Here is a 20,946-nt window from a genome sequence, read left to right on the forward strand (position 1 = left end):
AAGCATTGGTTCTGGTATGGTGGCTTGTCTTTCATCATCTTTCAAATTATCCATGCTCCAGGTTAAGCATCATTTTTTCCAGTTCTGATTTCGTTATGGCTTCCGATGCCACGTCAGCGAGTTCAGAGGCTCGCGAGTTGAGCTTAATATCAAAGGTCGAATTAAGAATCGCACTTGCAGACACAGATGAGAAACTCGAAGGACTTCTCAACACATATTTGGCTCCGTTGTTACTGAAGCTGGGTTCCGAGAGCCACGCAGTCCGCAGTAAGGTCATTGCCGTGTGCCAACATATCAATACGAGAATTCAAGCTCCGTCCATCCAACTGCCGGTGGCAGCTCTACTAAAACAGTTCAAAGACCAGAAATCTCAACTGATTAGACATTTTGATTTGCTTTATCTTCAACAAGGCATTGATCGTTTGGGTCCCAATGCGAGAATTGACGTCTTACTCCCTCTGCTCCAGGGAATCTCTGAGATCGGAGAAGCAACCAATCAAGGTGCTATTATCTTCAATCTCGTCTTGCGGCTTCTGCCTTTGCTCAATCTACCTCCAAAGGGCAGTGAAGAGGATGCACAGTTGAAGTCGAAGCTTGGTCTTTCTGACCAGGATACGGGTTTTTTGTCTTCGTGGTTCGAGAAGTTACTTCTTCTGTACCCTGCAGAAAAGAATGCAACGACATGTCCTGGGCTATCGCCCGCGGAGTACACCTTTTTGAACAAAGGCAATCCTGCGGATGAGACATGGAACCCTGCTTCGAACGGCGGGCTCAACCTTACCGCGACGAAAGTAACAGCTCTGACGTTCCTCAGTAGCGGAGCTTTCACGGACTCGGAGAGATTCATTCCCGCTCTGATCGCCTCTGCGGATGCAAATTCTCGAGTCTCTGACCTCGGTGAAGAGATTCTGAAGCGATTTATTCCTGACCTAGAAAATCCTGATGTGGTGCAGAAACTGTATAGCCTCTATTTTGGGGACGGTACGGCGGATGGTGCCCAGCCGGCGCGACCTCCCGTACAGTTGAAGATTCTGGTTTTCTTAGGGAAGTCGATCGTAGCTACGAAGGATACGGAAAGAGTAATTCGGTTAATTGAGGAAGGTCTCCTCTCAGACAAAGCAAGGTCTTCCCAAGGCCTACAAGCCTCGAAACTGAGAACCCAGATCTTTACGTTCACAACCTGGGTGGTGCGGATGGGATCTCCTTCCGATCTCAAGCTGATGGCACCAAAGCTCATAGCAGGGTTGAGGGACTTCATCCAATCTCAGGGTTGGCCCAGCCCTGGAGCCAGCGGCCAAAGGCTTCCCGCATCAGACTTGAGTCTCCGGGGTCTTGCTTATGAGAGCATTGGCATACTTGTTCCTAAGGTCGATTTCCAAGTTCAGGACGACCAGGCGCAATTTTCTGATTTTGATCTGATCAAATGGCTGTTCACGTCCTTGAGCTCCGACGACTCGAGCCCTCAGATTTTTGTGAGCATTGAGCAGGCCCTGGGGAGTATTTTGAACTCTTCAGTGGACCGATGGAATAAGGAGTTTCAAGAGCAAATCCGTCCTTTCCTCGTTCATCAGATGGGTAATCAACCCGGTGATGAAGATCCCATCACTGGATTCAAGGTCGTTCGCAGATCGCAATATGCCGCCGTTCGTTTTTCCAATCGATTCTTACCATATAGTGATGTTGTGGCTCGCTGGATTGACCTCATGGCTGTTGCGCGCGGATCGGAACTGAATCAAGAAGTTGTAGAGGAAGGCAAGAAGGGCCTACATCCTTATTGGTACCGGCTGCTCAATCCTAGCAAGGACAGAAAATGGTTCGCATCGGCAGCAACAGGTGAAACGGACCAGGCTTGGTACAGCTTTCCAACGTTTTCCGACGCGACTCGCTTTCTACTTGGCTCCCCAGCATCAACCGGAAGTGCGGTGGCGCCAGCTCTGTCCACGCCCGAGGTTTTGTCGGGACCATACAGGACCGCTCTGCCCGTTGCTATTGCATTTCTTCGCAACATTCTTCTCTGGGAGTCTCTCTCAGCATCCGGGAACACCGTGGAAATTGAGCAAGATTGGGATGTCAAACTCGACGTGCTTCTTACATCTGATGAGGGAGCCCGACAGGGATTGAAATTGTACATGCAGTCGTCGGACAAGGAAGCTATTTTAATATTCCTAACAAGCGCCTTGACTGGACTTACGAGTGACAAACGACTGGGTCTACAGCGGTGCGGAGAGCACTTTGTCAATATCTGCTCGCTGGCGTCAAATGAAACAGTTGGGGCTATGGTTCCGCAGACGCTATCATTGAAAGCCTCTGTAAGCAGTACTGACCAGGAAATACAGAACAAGGCTGCGCAAGCTCTTGGGATTCTAGCATCTCACCCTGCGTTTTCTGATGCGGATATACGAGCACTGCTTTCGGATCTGTCAGATTCTGTATCCACATGGAAAACAGCAATCGGAGAAGCCATGCTGAAGATACGGGGCGCAATCCTTGCCCTAGCTTATATGCTGAGCAGGCTTGCGTTTCGCAAGGCGCTCCATAGAGCCTCCAACAAACAGGTGGAACAATTCATAAGCACTGTATTTGATTTGGTAGAGAACTCTCGTGACGCTCTCCTCCGACGCTCCGCACAAGTGGCACTCGGACTACTAAGTCTCTCGGGAATCCTGTCACCGGCAATGATCTCTGATGCCAGATGGAAGCAAATCAAGGAGAAACTAAATCAAGACGCAAAATCCGAGACTGATACCGCCATCACCGCCCTGGGCCTTTTGGCCTTGACCTTTGCGAGATCAAGTACTGAACATGTGCTCTTTAAGGAGCTGCTCACTTCGCTTTATGAGCTGCATGAGATCCGAAGCCCCGAGATCCACTTTACTGTCGGTGACGCATTAAGTAGTGCCGCGGTGAGTTGGAATTCGAAGTCACTCCTCCGGCAATTTGACGTCGATGAGGAGGTTCCGCACATGACAATTTCGAGGAAAGTCCTCGCTGAGATGATCGACAAGATCATAGCGGACTGCACCGCATCGAAACCCTCGCTAAGGAAGTCGTCCGCTATATGGCTGTTGTGTCTGATCAAAAACTGCGGACATCTGGCCGAGATACAAATCCGGTTACGCAAATGCCAGGCCACATTCACAAGCATACTCGGAGATCGTGATGAAGTTGTGCAGGAGACTGGAGCACAAGGACTGGGCCTCGTCTACGAGATGGGCGATCAATCCCTTAAAGATGACCTTGTGCGAGATTTGGTTGACTCCTTTACTGCCAACAAGTCTAACCTCGGAGGAGGCAAAGTCCACGCAAATACGGAGCTTTTCGAACCTGGTGCTCTCCCTACTGGAGAAGGGTCGTCGATTAATACGTACAAAGATATCATGAATCTCGCATCTGAGGCTGGTGACCCAACAATGGTGTACCGGTTCATGTCGCTAGCCTCCAACAACGCGCTTTGGACTAACCGTGCCGCTTTCAGCAAGTTAGGCATCAGCACTATCTTCTCTGATTCTAGTGTCAACGGATATCTGGCGAAGAATACCAAAATCTACCCGAAGCTGTTCCGCTACCGGTTTGACCCCAACCCGAACGTGCAAAGATCCATGAACACCATATGGACAGCATTAGTCAAGGACCCAACGGTGGTAATCAATACTCACTTTGATGAGATCATGGATGATTTGCTGACAAGTATGTTGGCGGGCCGGGAATGGCGCGTTCGTCAGGCAAGCTGTGCTGCGGTCGCAGACTTGATGCAGGGGCGGCAACCTGAAAAGTACGCAAAGTATCTGGATGATATCTTCACGAAAGCATTCAAGCTTCTGGACGATATCAAGGAATCAGTCAGAGTGTCGGCGCTCAAGCTCTGTCAAACGCTCACCAATGCAATCGTCCGTACGTTAGAGACGAGTGATCTGGAAACGAAACGAGCAAATGCCATGTTAGCAAGCGCCATTCCGTTCCTGCTAAGCGACAAGGGCATGGAGTCCAGTGTGCAAGAAGTTCAAGGATTTGCGATCGGCGCTCTGGTTCAGATGATCAAGAAGAGTCCCAGTGGCCCATTACGAGCGTTCGTCCCTCGCATGATCGAACAGTTTCTCAATTCGCTGAGCTCCTTGGAGCCTCAAGCGGTCAATTATGTTCATCTCAATGCGGACAAGTACGGGTTGACAGGCCAGGAAATAGATAAGATGAGATTATCTAGTATCCGCACCTCACCGATGATGGAAGTGATCGAACGATACCTGATTGACATGCTGGACGACGCCAGCATGAAGGAATTTGCACCCAGGTTGGAAGGTGTCCTTCGCTCTGCAGTTGGACTTCCATCGAAAGTGGGATGCAGCCGTGTCCTTGTCCTCCTCAGCATGAGGCCAATGCTTTTCCGTCCGTATGCGGATCGGTTCATTCAGCTGCTCAGCAAATATGTCGTTGATCGGAACGAAACCGTTAGCGCATCCTATTGCACCTCCATTGGCTATCTCATGCGCTTGGCTACGGACGACCAAGTCTTGAAAACCATTAATTATGCCAAGAATCTATATCTGGCGGCTGAGGATGCCAATGAAAGAGTCATCTCGGCAGAAATTTTACATTCTACGTCCAAGCTATCCAATGACCGGTTCATGGCGTTTGCTGCTACGACACTGCCTTTTATCTTCATTTCAAAATATGACACAGATACGCATGTACGGGAGGTCTTCGATATTACCTGGCAAGATAACGTCGGCGGCACCAGGGCGGTTTCACTGTATGTCAAGGAGATTGCCAGTCTCGCTGCGGAGAACCTGGATTCCCCGCGGTGGGCTATCAAGCACACGGCAGCCCTTGGTATTGCAAATGCCATCATGTTGCTGGACGCAGATCTCGATCTCGCTACAAGTCAATCACTCTGGCCTGTGCTGGAGAAGGCACTGGCGGGAAAGACGTGGGACGGGAAAGAGGTTGTGCTCAAGGCGTTCGTGAAGTTCGCCAGCCAAGCTCAAAAGTTGTGGCAAGAGAACAAGCAGCTTAGTGACTCAATGAAGGTAAGTCTCAGCCTTGCGTACCTTGTATACCTAGGATGCTAATTGGCCGGGTCAGGTTATTGCGACCAGAGAGGCGAAGCGCAACAATCCAACATATCGTCCGCATGGCCTCGTAGCTTTAGGTGGAGTCGCTCGCGCGCGCAAAGACGTGGATTTCATGCCGGATGCGCTGAACATTGTGTCTCGAGTACTGGACGAAGTTACGGATGCTGATACAGACTCCATGGATATTGATTCGGGCAGCGGCCACAATTCCAAGTATGTCTACAAGACTTGCTCCCCCTTTTCAGTCTTTTTTAGGCTCTTCTAGCTTTCGAATAGATGTCTGACTCTTAAACAGACAAACTTTAGAAGATACGCTGGCGGCCTGTGTGAGGTGTCTCTTTGAGTGTCTTGAACCGTCTGCCGCAGCAGCGGGAGGTTGGTATCCACAATCCATCATTTCCCGTCAGGAGTTGCTGACCCGGACGACAGCAATCAAATCTTATCTCGAAGAAATGACACCACTGATTGATAAAGCTGTGATACATGGGACGAGGAAAGTGCAGGTTAGCCTTTACGAAGAATTGGGCAAGCTATTCGAGAGATTTGGGAAATGGGCAACCGCAGGCAATGGCCAGAAGCCTGAAGCAGGCGAGTTGCAGGGGTCGTTGGTGGCGCTCGCGCAAAAAATGCTATGTCGGGAGATAGACATATCCATCGAAACCATCCGGATGGGACGCGCACAGGCCGCAGCCGCGTACGTTACTGCGTCCCAGCAGATGGGGCTAGAAGTCAGTCAGGCACTCCAGGAATCGGTCAAGACCTGGAGAGACGGCGAAAGATCGGGACCGGTACAACAAATCCTCAACCAGGTATTGGGCGACCTTGCAGTCTTGCGGTGAGACAAGTCGAGAACGCGGAGAAGCGTGGTTTGTCCCAGCCTGAGGAGGCGAAAAAGCCTCGATACGGTACCTGTCAGGCTGCCACGCTGCCAGGCCCAGTTGCCATGCAGTGATATTCAGCCGATCTATCTTCTTATCCATACCGTCGGGTTACGGCTGGGCCCGGGGACGGGATGATGCAGACAACCAATCAGGTTCAATATTACGGGAAGCCGTCAGGCGCATCACTTGCCCTGTGCATTTAGAGAAGAGCACCGGTCAGGGCAAACTGTACTGTCGAAAATCAGGGAATGACTACATGGCCTAGAATTGCATCATTTGCTCCGAGGCTTGGGGGTTAGAGGACAGACCCATAACGAGCTGATGAATCATCTATTAAGCAAACTGTTTGGGGCTTCGTAGTGTTGTCCATTGCGGAGCCGAAGAAATAGACAGCTCCGCATATGTCGCTTATCACCCATCATCCATTAATATTGCAGGAGGACGTTTAGAATTATTCTTATTGAATACTGCATAAGGTATGGAGGTAGTCATCCAAGAAAAGGGAAAATAGGTTAACGGTGCAAGGTTGCGGACATGTCCTAGCGTAACCCATTACTGTGTAGACTTTGGTCGAGAGTTCAGGATGACACTTGGGGAGTATGATTGGTGGGCTTGTCTTGCCCATCCGTTGGGCGCGGGCCGAATAGTACAGGGACCAAGGTTGATGATCCAGACCGGCCGAGACCAGTCTCGTTAGGGAATGGGACTATTTTAGTCTTCATTCCTATGTACTGCCCACATTCTACGGATTATTAAACGCTTTGCAGTTTGGACGCTTTGCAGTCGGGATCTAGACCATTGGACACGGCCATCTCGCCGGAGAAGGTCGGCCTTTGATAGTGATACGTGGTGTCGAATCGACCTCTTGAACAGGACCACGGATGAATGGAAAACACGAATTGATGGTGTATCCAGGCTTCGTTGAACTACTGGTCCCGGGTTATTGCTCGGATCCGACGAGTCAGGAGGTCTGTGAGACCTGCATATAGTACATAGTACTAAGCATTAAGCGAGGCATGGTCGCTCTCTGGTGTTGGCTTTAATTGACTGGAGGTTCGAGCTAACAAGAAAAAAATTAATTCATGGCTTACACTTTACTTTACGATCTGATCAAGTGGGAGGTAGGAAAATGCTAGGGTACTATGAGGGCCGTTCTGAGTGACAATCCATAGCAAGGTCCAAGGTCCAGTACTCTCTTCAAGAGACATCTTGCTGCTAGGCAGCTTAGCAGGTACATCATTGAGACTTAAGGTCGGTCGGTATACTGGGTAACTACTCCATGGTGGATAATCCGTACAGATACCCGACCATAATCCTGGTTAAAATGCACTCAAGCTAAAGCAAAACAAAACCAAGACTTCTTTAGCCCGCCAATCAAAACCTGCTACAATCCATGGATGAACTTTACTCTAGCGCCGTCACTATGCCCGATCTGACTAGCTAACAACACTGCAGAACGCTTTTTTGGGGATGCAAGGAGCGCAGTCCGGAAACCTGGCAATCGCCCGAAAACCCATCTGTCTTTCGCTTTTCAGCCAGCCTTGTGAGATAACGATGACAACGCGCTTGGGCTAGGAATGAGATAAGGTGAGACTATGGTCGAATCTGGTGCGAACAAGCGAATTATTGCCAAAATAGAAGCTTGCTATTCCCTTTCGTTTCATGCAGAACTGCCAAGGCTAAACCCCTAGGGGATGTACAGCCGGAGTCAACCATGGAGGGGCAAAAGGCTGTGAAATTGAGCCTCCGATTTCTGGTCTCAGGACTTGGATACCTTGTACTACCTGCAACTTATTCATGGGCTGTTTGTTAACCGGAGCTTGGACTCGGACTCACCGATCACCTTGGAAGCTTGAAGTTCCTTTTTCAACGTGTGCTATTAGTATAGTATACCCCATGACCGTGCCTTGCGTGCGCGCAGTCCGGCGATAAATACGTGACGCAAGGCCGTCTGCAAGCCTGGAACATGATTTTTCCCCAGCTCGACTGACTGCGTGACCATACAAGCCACAGAAGTGGATTCTAAGATATCCCCACCAGCGGACAAACTGCAGCATCAGTCTGCCAGTGACTGCGAAATTGAGAGCGGATCCGAGAATCGATCCATATTGGATGTTAGCTGGGATCAGGATCATTTGGAAATCCTGGGTAAAGCAAACTAGGGAACCAGTGGGGAGCATAAGATTCCAGCATTTCAGGTACCCCTAGTCTATGTCCTAGGTAATTGCACCGGGACAAATACTATTTTTTATCGCTTAGGAACCAGTCAAGGGAAGTAATTCGGGGTGCATCTGACTCGGTACATAGTCACGCTGCATATTACGTGAAGATTGGTTTCATACTATGGAATATTACCCCGGTAGTACTCCGTATTTACGCAAGGGAATAGTTGTTTGGAAATCAGACCCACGTGCTTGATTCAGCACAAGATATGTCATTATTGTATTGTTGTAACTGCATCTCCTATCTGTCTAGATATCCTTAAACTTCCGTTCTAGTATCTACTACTCCATAGAGTGTAGAGAGTGGACTAAAACTGCACTACTGTGCTGGCATTCAATAATGCACTTTACGGCCCAAACCCGATCTTAGCGGTGCAGGGTTATAGAAGTCCTGCATTTCCGAGTCTTACCCTTATTCTGTGCAAAGTAAAAATATCAATAATACCATCTATCAGTTCAATGTTGACTACGAATAAATCTTACCTTACTGTGCTTCGTAGAGTTCAATGGTACTGATCTGAATTTGATACCTGAGAATATCAATTTAAATTTAGGTATTGTTGCAGGGCCCACTACCTTAGTACCTACTGTACCACTAAGAGACCAACCTTCAAATTCCATTTACCACATGGTTGGCACATGCGGTTCCAATCCGAATCATCCATCTCTATTTTTCCCTTTTATGCGCTTGCCCCCATCGATCGATCGGATTTGATTGCTGATTTCTCGATCATACTTAGGATATTAGATACGCAGTGTCATCGCTGATCATGTGTCCAGAAGAAAAATAAATAAAATAAATAATGGAATAAAGGAAGAAAAGGAAAAATCGAAAAAAGGAAATTAAAAAAAAAAAAGAAAAAAGGGAAAAAAAGCCTCTCATCTTTCAGTGCTGGTATTGTTACGCCGTACATGCAGATACATTTCTCAGATCCGCCACCACAGGCACAACCTGAACGGACCTCCGGTTCTGGCCTGCATCTATCTAGACTAACTAAGTACCTAGAATCCTAGATATCATGCCGGCTTTGCTGGGTGTTCGTCTGAGATCCCTAGTTGCCTCAATGATGACAACTATTCATGCTACGTCCGAGCTGACTCTTCTTCGGTAGACAGACGCATCTTATCGACTTTTTTCATTCCCCCTACTTCTGCTTTAAAGACGGGGGAGAAATGTATATACTATTACTGACCATGCCTTTATTTACTTTACATCAATCCTCGTTCTTGAGTTTTACATGCTCTTGCTGCGACTTCGATTGACTCTTTCATTCGTCGAACACCTCTTGCTACCATTAGAGTGACTAGCAATCGCTACTGTCGCTTCATCTACCTCATCATCGTCTCGTCATACTGGCGCCTGAAGCGCACTCACCTTCAATCGTCGCCCTGTGAGATGGCCTATCCCTCACCTTCCCCGTTTAAGAGCACTTTCCTGATAGATGAGTCCAGGACACGAAGAACTCATCTCAATGACAGCCTTCAAGTTCGGGATGCCACCAAAGAAGAGCGCTCCTTCACGCAAGCGCGCTCTCGTGTTACCCATCATTGCCCCAAAGGACGATCATACAACCTCCCACCCCAGCTTCGATACCTCCATGACCGAGCAGACACCACTTCCCAGACCACGTTCGCGATTTCCTCCGCGATCTCGTACAGGGTGCTGGTAGGTCTTTCCGATCAAGATTCCGCGCTTTTGGCGGGTGGTGCGCTGATGTCATACTTGCTTCCCTCTAGGACATGTAGAGTGAGCCAGCTCTTTCATTCTGAACTTGCCTGCAGGGTACATGAAATTTACTGACTTCTATGTCTCCAATTGGATTAGAGCCGCAAAGGTTAGTCTAGGCCTACTCGCATGTGCCTTTCGTTTGGTATATTCGGGACGGGTTGACCTTTTTGATTGGATTGGACTTTAGTAACTGGTCTACAGTCAAGTGCGACGAAGGTCATCCGCAGTGCAATGTAATACACCTTGCCTCTTGAACTAGCCTCTCCAGAAATGCAGTCTGACTTCTATATCCTTAGCAATGTTCGAGGTTGGGTCACATCTGCGACTATCAACCTCGTCTGTCCTTTCGCGACGACACCCGCCGAACCATAGAGCGGATGTCTGATATCATGATCGCGGGCAATACGGTTTGGGATCGTGAGACACCGTTGCTTTATATCCTCATCGAGATATTGTGCACTAACTCAGCTATGTCAAATTGTAGCAAACGCATGTTCGCAAAGCAAGAACGTCTCGAGCGATTCCCCGACGGATGATCTCCTACCCCCTTTTCCACTGCTCGCTACGGACGAAGAACGGGAGAGGAAAGCAGAAACATCAAGACCTGGAACATATCACGTCATCGTCATTCCGGCAAGTTTTACGCATCTTCCGGAGTACATTGAGGATGCTTCTGAAGAAGAGCTCAGAGATACAATCCTAAGTCCTCTATGCGGGAACACCGAGTCTGCCCAATACACAAACAATCCGGAGCTTGAAGATTCCAACGTGGTCATACTGAAGCAATTCAAGGACTCCAAACGGTCATCATCTTCTCAGTATCGGTGTGCAAGTCATTCACCCACATCCGACTTGCGCGAGTCTTCTCTTTCCGCCGCCACGATTGATGCGACATCTCAGAATGCCGCAGATGACGACCCAATTCTGGACATGTTGGAACAGGAGAGTCTAGAGGCGATTCTTCTCAGTCATTTTCGCGACGTGGTGTGGATGCAGCTCCTTCCAGCCGGAGGGATCTTCAACTTTGCGGGTGGAAGTTCACTAGACGCCGATGTCTTTGACCGAGAAGCCACAAACTTCCCTCCTGTAAGATTTGCCATTCCCTGGCCTACATGATCAAACTACTTTCTTGCCTTTTTTTTTTTTTTTTTTGAGTCCTAACGGCACGACCCATAGCTCTTCCATGCGATGATGGCAATTTCCGCCCTCAATCTCGACCGAAAAAGCGGTAGCCACAGTATAGACGGTCTGCATTACTATCACCAGGCATTTCTATCACTCCAAAACAGCGTCTGGAGCGACAAAGACCTATTATTGGATGGCCTTTTCCTGACGCATTTCTTGCTTTTGGCGTACGAGGTTGGTTTTGCGCTTCCCCCGTCTTTTCCATCAAGCCCGCACGGGCTGGACCTGCTATGTGATGTCCACTTACACTCCAAGCACGTAGCTTGCGGTACCTGAGCTTGATGGCTCAAGTTTATGGTCTCACCACATCTCCCGATTACTCCACATATCGGCTCTTCGGCGCTCAACCTTCGGGGCCGAGCCATACCCGCAAATAATCTGGTGGATTTGCAGCGTTGATCTTTACGCTCTTTTAAGCGGAGCGGGGACTGGGGCTTTTGTCCAGGAAGCGTTGGAGAATCCAGCTCTGCTCCCTGGGCTTGGTGCTTTCCAGCAGTCTATGCATATTCAAAGCTATGGCAGTGTCTCTCTTGAAGATGGTGATTCCTTGATTGTATTACGGCTGTACCATGATACTTTCAAGCTCGCTGCAAGACTCGGATTCCTTGCAGCGAAGTCACGCAGAATCAACCTGCCCTTTCCATGTTCCCATCAGGACCAACGTCAAAGGGAAGTTTGCGAGTGGCGCGAAGCGTTGTGGCTGTTGTGGAACTCGCCAGAAGCCCAGTTTCTCGCGCGGGCACAAGAGAGCTTACCACTATTTTTACAAGAAATCCTCTGGCAGGTTGGTTGATTTGTCGCTTTGGTCTTCTTGAGCCCACATGATACTGACCGCTCGGTCGACAGACCTCTCTGTTGTACCATACCTCACTCCTCTTCTCCTACACCAGTCTCTGGTCTGGCCAGTCTTTCGGTCTCGGAGCTGCGCCTCAAGAAGAAATTCGCCACCATGCTGCAGCAGTCTTCAGCGTCGCAGAATCTGTGATGGCGCAAAGCAAAGGGAATGACTGGCGTTCTGTGACCTTTCCCGTTTTCCTGGCGGGGTCCGCCACCCCTTCCAGCGATCTCAAAGTGATAGCCCTGGACATGCTTTCCAGGTTAGAGGCGCAAGAGATCGGCCGCAATGCAACAAGTATCCGATACCTATTTCAGGTGGTGTATGAGCGACAGACGCAGCAATCCCAGGGCGTCGGCCATCCGGGGAGCGCTGACTGGATCGAGATTCTTGCGGAACACGGTCTGTCTCTGGTGACTTACGGGTGACACGACAGTAATGATGAATTTATCTGGATGATACCCCTTTTCTTTATGGTTTGTCGGTGTGACTGCTACGCGCTTGAGCATGAGGACATGATTTGTATGCATAGGGTTGCAAAGGCACACGGTGGTAGGATTTTACTGCATATATAGTCGACGGAAGAGCTGTGCCTTGCGTGTTTTTGTATGATATAGGCAGGTCATGACCTCCAATCTAGCCGATGTGAGGGTTGAGAGAGACCTGCAGAATCCGTGGATAGGCTCGCAGCGGGCCGATCCAGAGTTGATCTTTTGTTTTCTTCCAAGCTCCCAACTACTACAACTAAAGTGATCTGCGAGCCGTACTCTGATAACCCTGAATACTGCCATCAGCACCTAGGCGCCCAAATGATACAAGTTTATACAAATCCAACCACCAATGGTATAGTTTCTGCTATTTGCTTGTCGATCCTATTTCAAGGTTTTTCAGCGGTGATCCATTGTTACACGCGCTACCCAACATTGGCGCTCGCAGAAGAGTTCGGTGCTGTACCCTGTGTCCTGTAATCATCCAGACTCAAATCGGAGATATTCAAGGCATCTTGACGCAGTCATTGGGCGCTGCCGAGTTGGACGATGTCGTCGTGCAGGCCAATAACAGCGAGCCCAAGCGGGTTCTGGCACTCTAAATGTCTTGTCCGGCGGCTACTCCACGACTAGCACCGAGCATAGGTACATATGACCGCACGGAGGACCAGAAAGCATTAGACAAGCCTAAAAGCAGTGCGGTCTCGTCGTTGATGATAATTCTGCAAGACGTCTGGTGTGTCTCCTTCATCTCTCTTCCGCGACCCGAAGCGAGCTGTCTGAATAATACCTCTTCTCTGTTCCCCCGCATCCCCCTGTCTGCTGTTGTTACCCCTCATCGGTTTCTCTTCCTCTCACGCCTGCGCCACCAGGCAGCGTGATTTCAGCCCATACTTCTGTTCACGGTCGCAATCGGTAAGAAAAGGGTATATTCTGGCTTCGCATTCTTTTTTCTCCTCTCCTGCGCTCTGTCGTCGAGGTCTTCCGTTCTGACTTGTCATATTCCAGTCACTAGCACGAAACTGAGCATTGGTGATATACGCTGCCATGAACCCCGGCAGTACCCATCAGGGTAACCCTGAGGGGGAACTGTTTCTCAATTCCTCGAGTCGACCGCCGGCAGAATCTCCTGTGGTTGGGCCGTTACGCATCAGCAAAAGAGATACGCCTTCACCAGCATCCCAGGGGTCTGCGCCGCTTCCATATCCTGATGACCGGCCCAGGCTGGCCCAGATGCGCAGCTCGTCTGGTTCCACCGGGTCGAGTCCGACGACCGGTGAATCTGGCCGACATGGGTCCCCTATTTCATCCGTAAACAACTTGTCCTCGATGCCGGCAGGCTCCAGCGCGACGAGACCTTCGGAGTACCCGGCAGCTCTTCGGCCGCGTGACGGCCGCGAGCCCAAGGCCACTACGTTGGCCGAAAGACGGGGCAATACCGCTCCCAAACCATTACCAGAATCGCCAGGTCCAGATGCACCCGATAGAGAAGCCTTGTTTGCCCGGAAATATCAGCGCGTGCCGCCGTCTTCGGCCCTATCGTCAGATGGTATTCAGCGGGAAGAAAGTAATGCTTATCCGGATTACCAGCAGCAGTATTGGCCGCCGCCTCAACCCTCGACTCCATCTGCTGTCTCTACGAGGCTAGGGGCGTCGCAGAGTCTACAACCTCCTAGCAGCGCGATCAATCGAATCAGCTCAACGGCATCCAATTCGACAACCCGTGCCCAGCGCGGATCACCTCCACCCCCGGAAACTCCCATCGTTGGCCCTGGCCAACAACCTGGATCTGATATTGAGGCCCGGTATGCAGCTTCCGGCATTGCGGGCACGTCGACGCTGGCAGGATTGCATGCGCAAAGTGCTGCCGCCCAGCAAAGAGCAGAACCATACGCCGGTCAATTACCTAGAACCCAGCAGCACCAGCTTCCCACTCAGCGGCCGTGGACTCCAACAGAGCAGCCCGGGTCTCAACCACATGGTCCACCCACAGTTTACCAAGGCGCCGAGGTCGTGGGATCACGATCACCGAATCCACCCGCCAGTTCTTACCATCCTCCTCCGCCTCAACCTATCGCAACACCGCCTCATGCTGCTTCTCAAGGCCAACAGCCGCAGAGGATTCCACCCAACGCACTGGAGCAAGACCTTGAAAGGATGCGTATTAGTTCCTCGCCTCCCCCTGCGTACTCGAGCGTATCTGGACCTGCCGCTCCCCAAGGCTATCCAAATGAAAAGCAGCGTTTGTCGGCTTCGATGGGCCAGCCAGCTCTTGCAGCAAGCCATCCAGCAACCATGGCTCCTACCACTGCTGCTGCGGCGACGCCTGCTGCTCCGACAGTCTCGCCTCAGGATCATCCCGCGTTTGCCAATGAACCCCGGCAGCAGTCCCCGGCAGGTTTATCATCACAGAGTGGTACTTCGGCTGGGCGCCAGCCTACCCCTGTGCAGAATGCACAAGCCGCTTCCTTGCCCAGTTCATCGACGGTTCCTCCAGCCTCTCCGCCACCGCTCCCAGAGGGATGGATAGCCCACCTGGACCCTAATTCCGGACAGTACTACTATATTCACCTCCCAACTCAGTCGACCCAGTGGGAATTCCCCAAGGGACCGACTCCTTTGAATCTGAACGAAACTCCGTTGTCACCGGTCGGTAGCGTGTACAGCAGTCATCCTCTTGCCTCCCCCGGCCTTTCAGCTTTCGGAAAGCCACTGGCGTCTCCCGGCATACCTCTTACGCCTGGTCTAGCGCCCGGTTATGAGAGCTTGCAATCACCCGTTGTGACTGGCTTCAGCGGGCCACCTCCAAGCAGTGGGGTTGACCTGTACAAAACTGCTCCAACCAACGGAGTTTACTTCGGCCCATATCTTCGGTACACGAACATGGATCTTGAGCGCGGTATCTGGCTGGGCTCTATCCTGCTGGTCACCGATGCTGCACAGCCGCCGACCATTCACATCCATCAAAGCGTCGATCTGTCGCCCAATCCCCGGCAGCTCAAGCCAATGAGCATTGCCATGCACCAGCGCTGGACGTTCTACAAGTACGAGGTTGACTTGCGGATGGAAGAGTCTGGTCCCGCCAAGTGGACGTATGCCATTACGTCGCATCTTGGCTGCACTCGATACGAGTTCCTGGTGGCTGGTCGGTACGAGACGAACTGGCGCTTCGTCGCCACTTCTGGCAACGACTTCTCGCTCAACGTGAATGCAAATGAGAGGTCCCGTCTGGGAGGAGTCGGTTTCATGTGGAAGGACATCATGCTGAAACATAATGAGATCGGAGGCTTCCATGCGCAGCTGTGCTGTGGTGGCCAGATTTACGCAGATCGAATGTGGAAGGAAGTTCCATCCCTGAAGCAGTGGCTTGCGATCAGTGGGAAAGAGGCTCGTAAAAATGCGCCGTGGACGGCAGCGCATGAGGAGGATGTTTCTCATGCTTATTTCCATTACTACACCAGTCATTTTGACCAGCCTTATCTGAGGGAATCATTTGCTCAGATTCCGTACGTCTGCCAAATTGACGACCATGATATGTGAGTTTTGCCCTCACCTTATCCTCTTGTGAAGGAGGAGAAACTGACGTTATCAGCTTTGATGGGTTCGGTTCGTACCCTGAGCATATGCAATTCTCAAACATGTTCAAGAACATCGGGCGAGTTGGTATCGAGATGTATCTGCTCTTCCAACACCATACGACGCTGGATATCTTGCGAAATGTTAGCACCGACGTAGATCTTTTCACCATCACGGGGACAGGTTGGCACTTCGTCAAGTATTTAGGACCCGGAGTTGTCGTCGTTGGCCCCGATTGTAGGTCGGAGCGAAACCCGCACCAAGTCATAGCTGGACCGACCTATCAGGGCATTTTCCCCAAGGTCGCGATGTTGCCTCCTTCGGTGCAGCACTGTATATGGATGCTGTCGGTCCCCATTATCTACCCCCGGTTGGAGACTGCCGAGCACATCGCACATACTGTTGCCACGGGGAAAAGAGCCGTCACCGGGGCGTACAACGTGCTGGGCAAAGTCACAAGCTCTGTGGCCGGCGTGGTTGGTGCCAAAGATATGGTCGGCTCTGGTTTCGACTCAGTCAAGCGAGCCGTGGGTAAGTCAGGTCTCATGGGTGGAATATTAAGTCCCTTTGGGGAGTTTGATCTGCTCGATGAACTGCGCGATCAATGGACGCATGAATCCAAGGTCTGTGAATGGAGTTCGACTGTCATGCTCAATACCTGAGAGGCTAATGCGACAATACAGGATCTCGAACGGACATATCTCATTCGCACACTTCAAGGCATCGCCCACCAGAAGTCCCTGCGAATGACCTTCCTTTCGGGGGCCGTGAACGTCTGTGGTGCGGGATTAGTGCACGACCCAGCTCACCCACAAGACCACAAGACCATGTACCAGATTGTCTCCTCAGCTGTTGTCAACAGCCCTCCCCCTTCTTACATCATCAAACTCCTCCACAGCAGCCACAAGCCCCTATACATTCCCGCGAACGGCCACCGCTCCACCCCGTCGCAACCCACAGATACCAAGGAAGATATGATGGAGATCTTCCAGACGGACGTCACGGGCCAAACGCGCGAATATCGTAAACTTATGGGTCGGCGCAACTACGTGGCCATTGTTGCCTACGACCCCGAGGTCGTGAACACCATGTACGGCCAGAACATGGCCCATGGCAGCGGCAAGCTTAATCTCGCCGTCGACTTCATGGTTCAGGGCGACGGCACCTATGGGCATGTGGTCAAGTATGGACCCGTCATTGTCCCAAGCCTGGAGCATGGGAAGTGACGTCAGTTCGTCGCACAGTGCCCTGTCCAAGCGTTCTTTGGGTTTTCTCCTCCCCGGTCTGTGTTATGTGATGATGCATGACTTTCCATTCTCCCAATCTCATCGTTGTTTTGTCTTTTCTTGCCATATATTATGTGTTCATAGCGACGAGATTAGATTGCCTCAAGTCAAGCTTTGAATCAGTCATGGTTCTTTTCTAGATTATCTCGTCCCTCAGATGAGCGCTCGACTTTGCGCAGCATTGAGTATGCCTGGTCATTGCGCGAGCCAGTAGAAGCTTGGTTCATTCCCAAATTGGCATCTCTCTACGTCTACAAAGCGATATCGCAAGATTCGGCCTGGCTAGTTTCAGAGGGATTCTTGTTCGAAAGTGGCAGGCACACTGTATTATCTCGCTAGATAGCATATCCAAGATCTGTGTGATTTCGAAGACCTAGTTCTGAATGTCAGATATCTTGCCAGTTGGATCACCGCCTGGTACACAAAGCCCAAGCCGCCAGAAATAGTCGCGATGTGCGAAGAACAGCTCCCAGAGTCGGTATTTAGAGGGAATTAGATGCCAAGGCGGGCTGAATGGCGTCTGTAGTTGCTCACGATCAGCAACATCGGCATCTGCACTACTATGAGGATCCCCATCTACCAAAACGGCCTGATGGGGTGATTGGACTCGTTTCGATAGGTATTGCTTGGTCAAAATGGTATCATCCAACTCCTTCAGCATCAGTCCTACAGCTTCATCCGTGCCTGCAATACATCGAGCATCGTTGTCGCCCTGGCATAGTCTGATGTCAAGGGGTAAAGGCGAGAGCTCCTCCTTAGCAATAAATATCTCCCCCGCATGCATCTCATAACCCCATTCTTGCAAAGGGAGTAGGGGCACCGGATCGTTGACATGTGTGACTCTTCGAAATCTTGGGTCCTGAGCATCAGCTCCCAAGCCATCCAGGTCGAAGATCCGATCCAGAAATCCCACGAAGGCCTTGTTTCCGATCCTTGGCTCTCCGAAAGTGGTCACTTGTGGATTCCACCCGCGCAGTTGCATTTCGACACCGGCGAGGGCGGCGACCGCGCCACCGAGCGAGTGACCGACCAGAACCAAGCTGTAATCCGGATACCGGGCCCTTGCCGCGGCTACCTGTTCGAGTACTATGGCGCGAGTGTTGCTCCAAGAGGCCAGAAAACCTGCATGGACGGTGCAGTTCCGACATTGTAAATGGTCGGACTCCCTGCCATTTTCGGGGTGATACGGTACATAGGCCTGAGGATAGGCGGATAGATCGATTATCGTGTTAGCGATCGAGTAAGTACCGCGAAAGGCAACGATGATGCGCTTCGGGGATGGTTCATGAGAGAGGGCTATGTAGCCACAGGAATCGGAGAGAAAAGGGCCGGTATTCCATGTCTAGAGACGATGTAAGCGATCAAGCTTGAACAGGAAGGCAACATGTAAGTGAGAAACATTCAACATACGGTGACCAGTTCGAAGCCCTGCAATTCGCTACAATGACTGAGACACTTGAATGGCTTCCGAATTTCAGTGGTCCCAACGCAATACGAGACATCGACGATACGTGCGAGCTCTTCAAGTGAGCCAAAGAGTTCCTCACATATCTGCTGTTGGCCTTCATGATCCCTGTCAAATATTGCGCCATCCACGCTCACAACGAAGAGACTGGACAAGCAGGCGAAAATAGTGAGACAGACCAAGCAATACTTGTGAAGCATGATTGGAGAAACGGCCCATACCATGAGTCTCAGTCTCCTGGGCTAGAGGACATTGTTGACTGCGTGCTCTATCAACAGTGGAACAGGCACTTCCTCAGACCCTGGCTTTCCAGGAAGCTAGTGACAATGGAGCTCGTGATGTGCCATCGTGAATTGTGACGTTTTTCGAGAATCTGGGGTAGTCAGGTGACTCAGGTCCATGTCTCCACTGCCCGAATTGTGCTAGCGGAGCAGTCCAATGACGTACAGGTCAACTTCAGTCCGCTGATGACTGGTCTGTGTGCTTCTCTGGGCCATTAGAGAGGTACAATAACAAACAACGATAATAATGCGGAGAGGGAAATGTTAGATTTGTAGGTACAATTTCCAGTAGCTGCATAATGCTCCTTGAATATCCAAATATGTTTCTTGCAGGTTGATAAGCCTATTCCCACCGGTTGCTTACTGTGATTGCCGTATGAATTGGTGATTGTTCATTGATGTAAACTTCTTCAACTAAGTCTACGTCAACCATGTCCAATGATATGAGTGCCGAACTCTAGGATATAGGATAGTCATTTCAGAACAACGTCAACTACGTTGTTGAAGTATGGTAAGCTGGGCAGACATCTAAATGGTCCAGACTACGACACGACCATCAACTCCGCTCGCTAGTACGCAAGCGTTAGTGACACTCTTCTCCGATAAGGGGGGAGTGGCTCATAGTGGAGCATGTATGACTTACTGCTAAATTTGTGGACAGCGCCGCCCGTCTCTTCATACACCCTAATTGTGTTGATGGTGTTCTGATGGATCGTCTTAAGTTGCGTGTCCGCGTGTGTCTGTCCCTTGAGATCCATCTGGCGGAACATATTGAGGGCCGATTCGTCCCGCACACTGCCAGCTCCGGCTCCCGTCTTGCTCTCGATAGCGCCTGCCAGCTTCCACCCGCTCTCATCACCGCTGAAGCGGAATGGCTCGCAATCCTAGCGATGGGTCAGCACGATACACTCCGCACGACTACAATGATCATTAGGAACTCACATGACCGGCGGCAATGATCTCATTCTCCCCATTCCATATCAGGCTAGTAAACGGCAAGAGGCGCGTGGTAATGTTCAACATGGCCCTAGGAGGCTGTTCGGGGGCACTAGGGTAAACAACAGTGACACTGCTGTCATGTCCAGTGAAAGCTAGAGCATTTCCACTCGGCGAGAAGCACACGGCATGGATCCATCCAGCCGAGTCGTTAAGAAACTCCCCGCAGACTGTGTTAAATGGAAGGCGTTCTCCCCAAGCGCTTGGCTCTGGGCGAGTGTCAATACCTTTGATGAAACTGGAGAAAACCCGTGCATGAGAGTCCGTCGAACCCGCGGCAAGCAGAACGGAGTTTGGATGCCACGCGAGAGTAGTGATAGTGCTCCGAATGGGCTTCTTCAGATGCTTTGAGATCCACCAGTCGTTCTCCTCTTCGAAGTAGCAGACGGCAATGACGCGGGCTCCCGATCCAACGGCAAACTTCTGCTCTGATGGGGACCAACGCACAAATGTTGCAGCTCTGTTGATCCGGAGGAGAACTAGAGTCGGCTTCCAACCCGTCGGAGTTTGCTCCCAAACATAAGCATTACGATCTGTACACGAGGGGTCGATTAGCTGGTGCTGGGACCAGGATGGCTGCGGATCTGTGAAGGATGGCGTACCTTGGGAACAAGTGACGATACGGCCACTATTGGGAGCAATATCAACACTTGTCACTGTCTTTTCATGTCCCTTGAGTTCATCGGTCAAGGAGAACTTGCTGCCTGCTCGCTGATAAAGCTCCACATTATTCTCCCGTGCAACAGCCAAGGTGCTCTTATCGCTTGAGAAGGAATGATCCGCAATTGGGCTGTGAAACAAATGATGGACCTCGGGTGCAGACATGGTAGTATGAACGACAGGAGGAGCTCTCTACTGTCATGCGAAAACTAAGTTTATTTGGAGTGTGGTGAGCGGGACAGGATAGTCTTTTAAGTAGAGAGAGCAACAACC

General features: G+C 50.7%; 5 protein-coding genes across 5 annotated transcripts; 3 read left to right on the forward strand and 2 right to left on the reverse strand.

Moving 5' to 3' along the window:
- Positions 1-95: 95 nt before the first annotated feature.
- Aud_004847 (ECM29 family proteasome component) lies at positions 96-5,908 on the forward strand (the record flags this gene model as incomplete). Its single annotated transcript, XM_043289783.1, has 4 exons — positions 96-5,024; positions 5,080-5,282; positions 5,365-5,444; positions 5,499-5,908. The coding sequence occupies 4 exons, from the start codon at positions 96-98 to the stop codon at positions 5,906-5,908; spliced, it is 5,622 nt and encodes a 1,873-aa protein (XP_043145718.1).
- A 3,736-nt stretch (positions 5,909-9,644) lies between these two features.
- On the forward strand, positions 9,645-12,349 carry Aud_004848 (uncharacterized protein; the record flags this gene model as incomplete). Its single annotated transcript, XM_043289784.1, has 8 exons — positions 9,645-9,838; positions 9,929-10,007; positions 10,108-10,134; positions 10,198-10,318; positions 10,386-10,987; positions 11,078-11,260; positions 11,349-11,870; positions 11,933-12,349. 8 exons carry the CDS (start codon positions 9,645-9,647, stop codon positions 12,347-12,349), a joined length of 2,145 nt encoding a protein of 714 aa, XP_043145719.1.
- A 1,107-nt stretch (positions 12,350-13,456) lies between these two features.
- Aud_004849 (WW domain protein) lies at positions 13,457-17,211 on the forward strand (the record flags this gene model as incomplete). The annotated part of the gene is made up of 3 exons (XM_043289785.1): positions 13,457-15,945; positions 16,002-16,608; positions 16,669-17,211. 3 exons carry the CDS (start codon positions 13,457-13,459, stop codon positions 17,209-17,211), a joined length of 3,639 nt encoding a protein of 1,212 aa, XP_043145720.1.
- A 433-nt stretch (positions 17,212-17,644) lies between these two features.
- Aud_004850 (lipase family protein) lies at positions 17,645-18,960 on the reverse strand (the record flags this gene model as incomplete). Its single annotated transcript, XM_043289786.1, has 2 exons — positions 17,645-18,613; positions 18,682-18,960. The coding sequence occupies 2 exons, from the start codon at positions 18,958-18,960 to the stop codon at positions 17,645-17,647; spliced, it is 1,248 nt and encodes a 415-aa protein (XP_043145721.1).
- Positions 18,961-19,545: 585 nt separating this feature from the next.
- Positions 19,546-20,838, reverse strand: Aud_004851 (WD40 repeat domain-containing protein; the record flags this gene model as incomplete). Its single annotated transcript, XM_043289787.1, has 4 exons — positions 19,546-19,586; positions 19,661-19,901; positions 19,960-20,546; positions 20,616-20,838. 4 exons carry the CDS (start codon positions 20,836-20,838, stop codon positions 19,546-19,548), a joined length of 1,092 nt encoding a protein of 363 aa, XP_043145722.1.
- Between the last annotated feature and the right edge of the window lie 108 nt (positions 20,839-20,946).

The sequence above is a fragment of the Aspergillus udagawae genome (genome assembly GCF_001078395.1).
Source record: "Aspergillus udagawae IFM 46973 DNA, scaffold_3, whole genome shotgun sequence".
NCBI lineage: Eukaryota > Fungi > Ascomycota > Eurotiomycetes > Eurotiales > Aspergillaceae > Aspergillus > Aspergillus udagawae.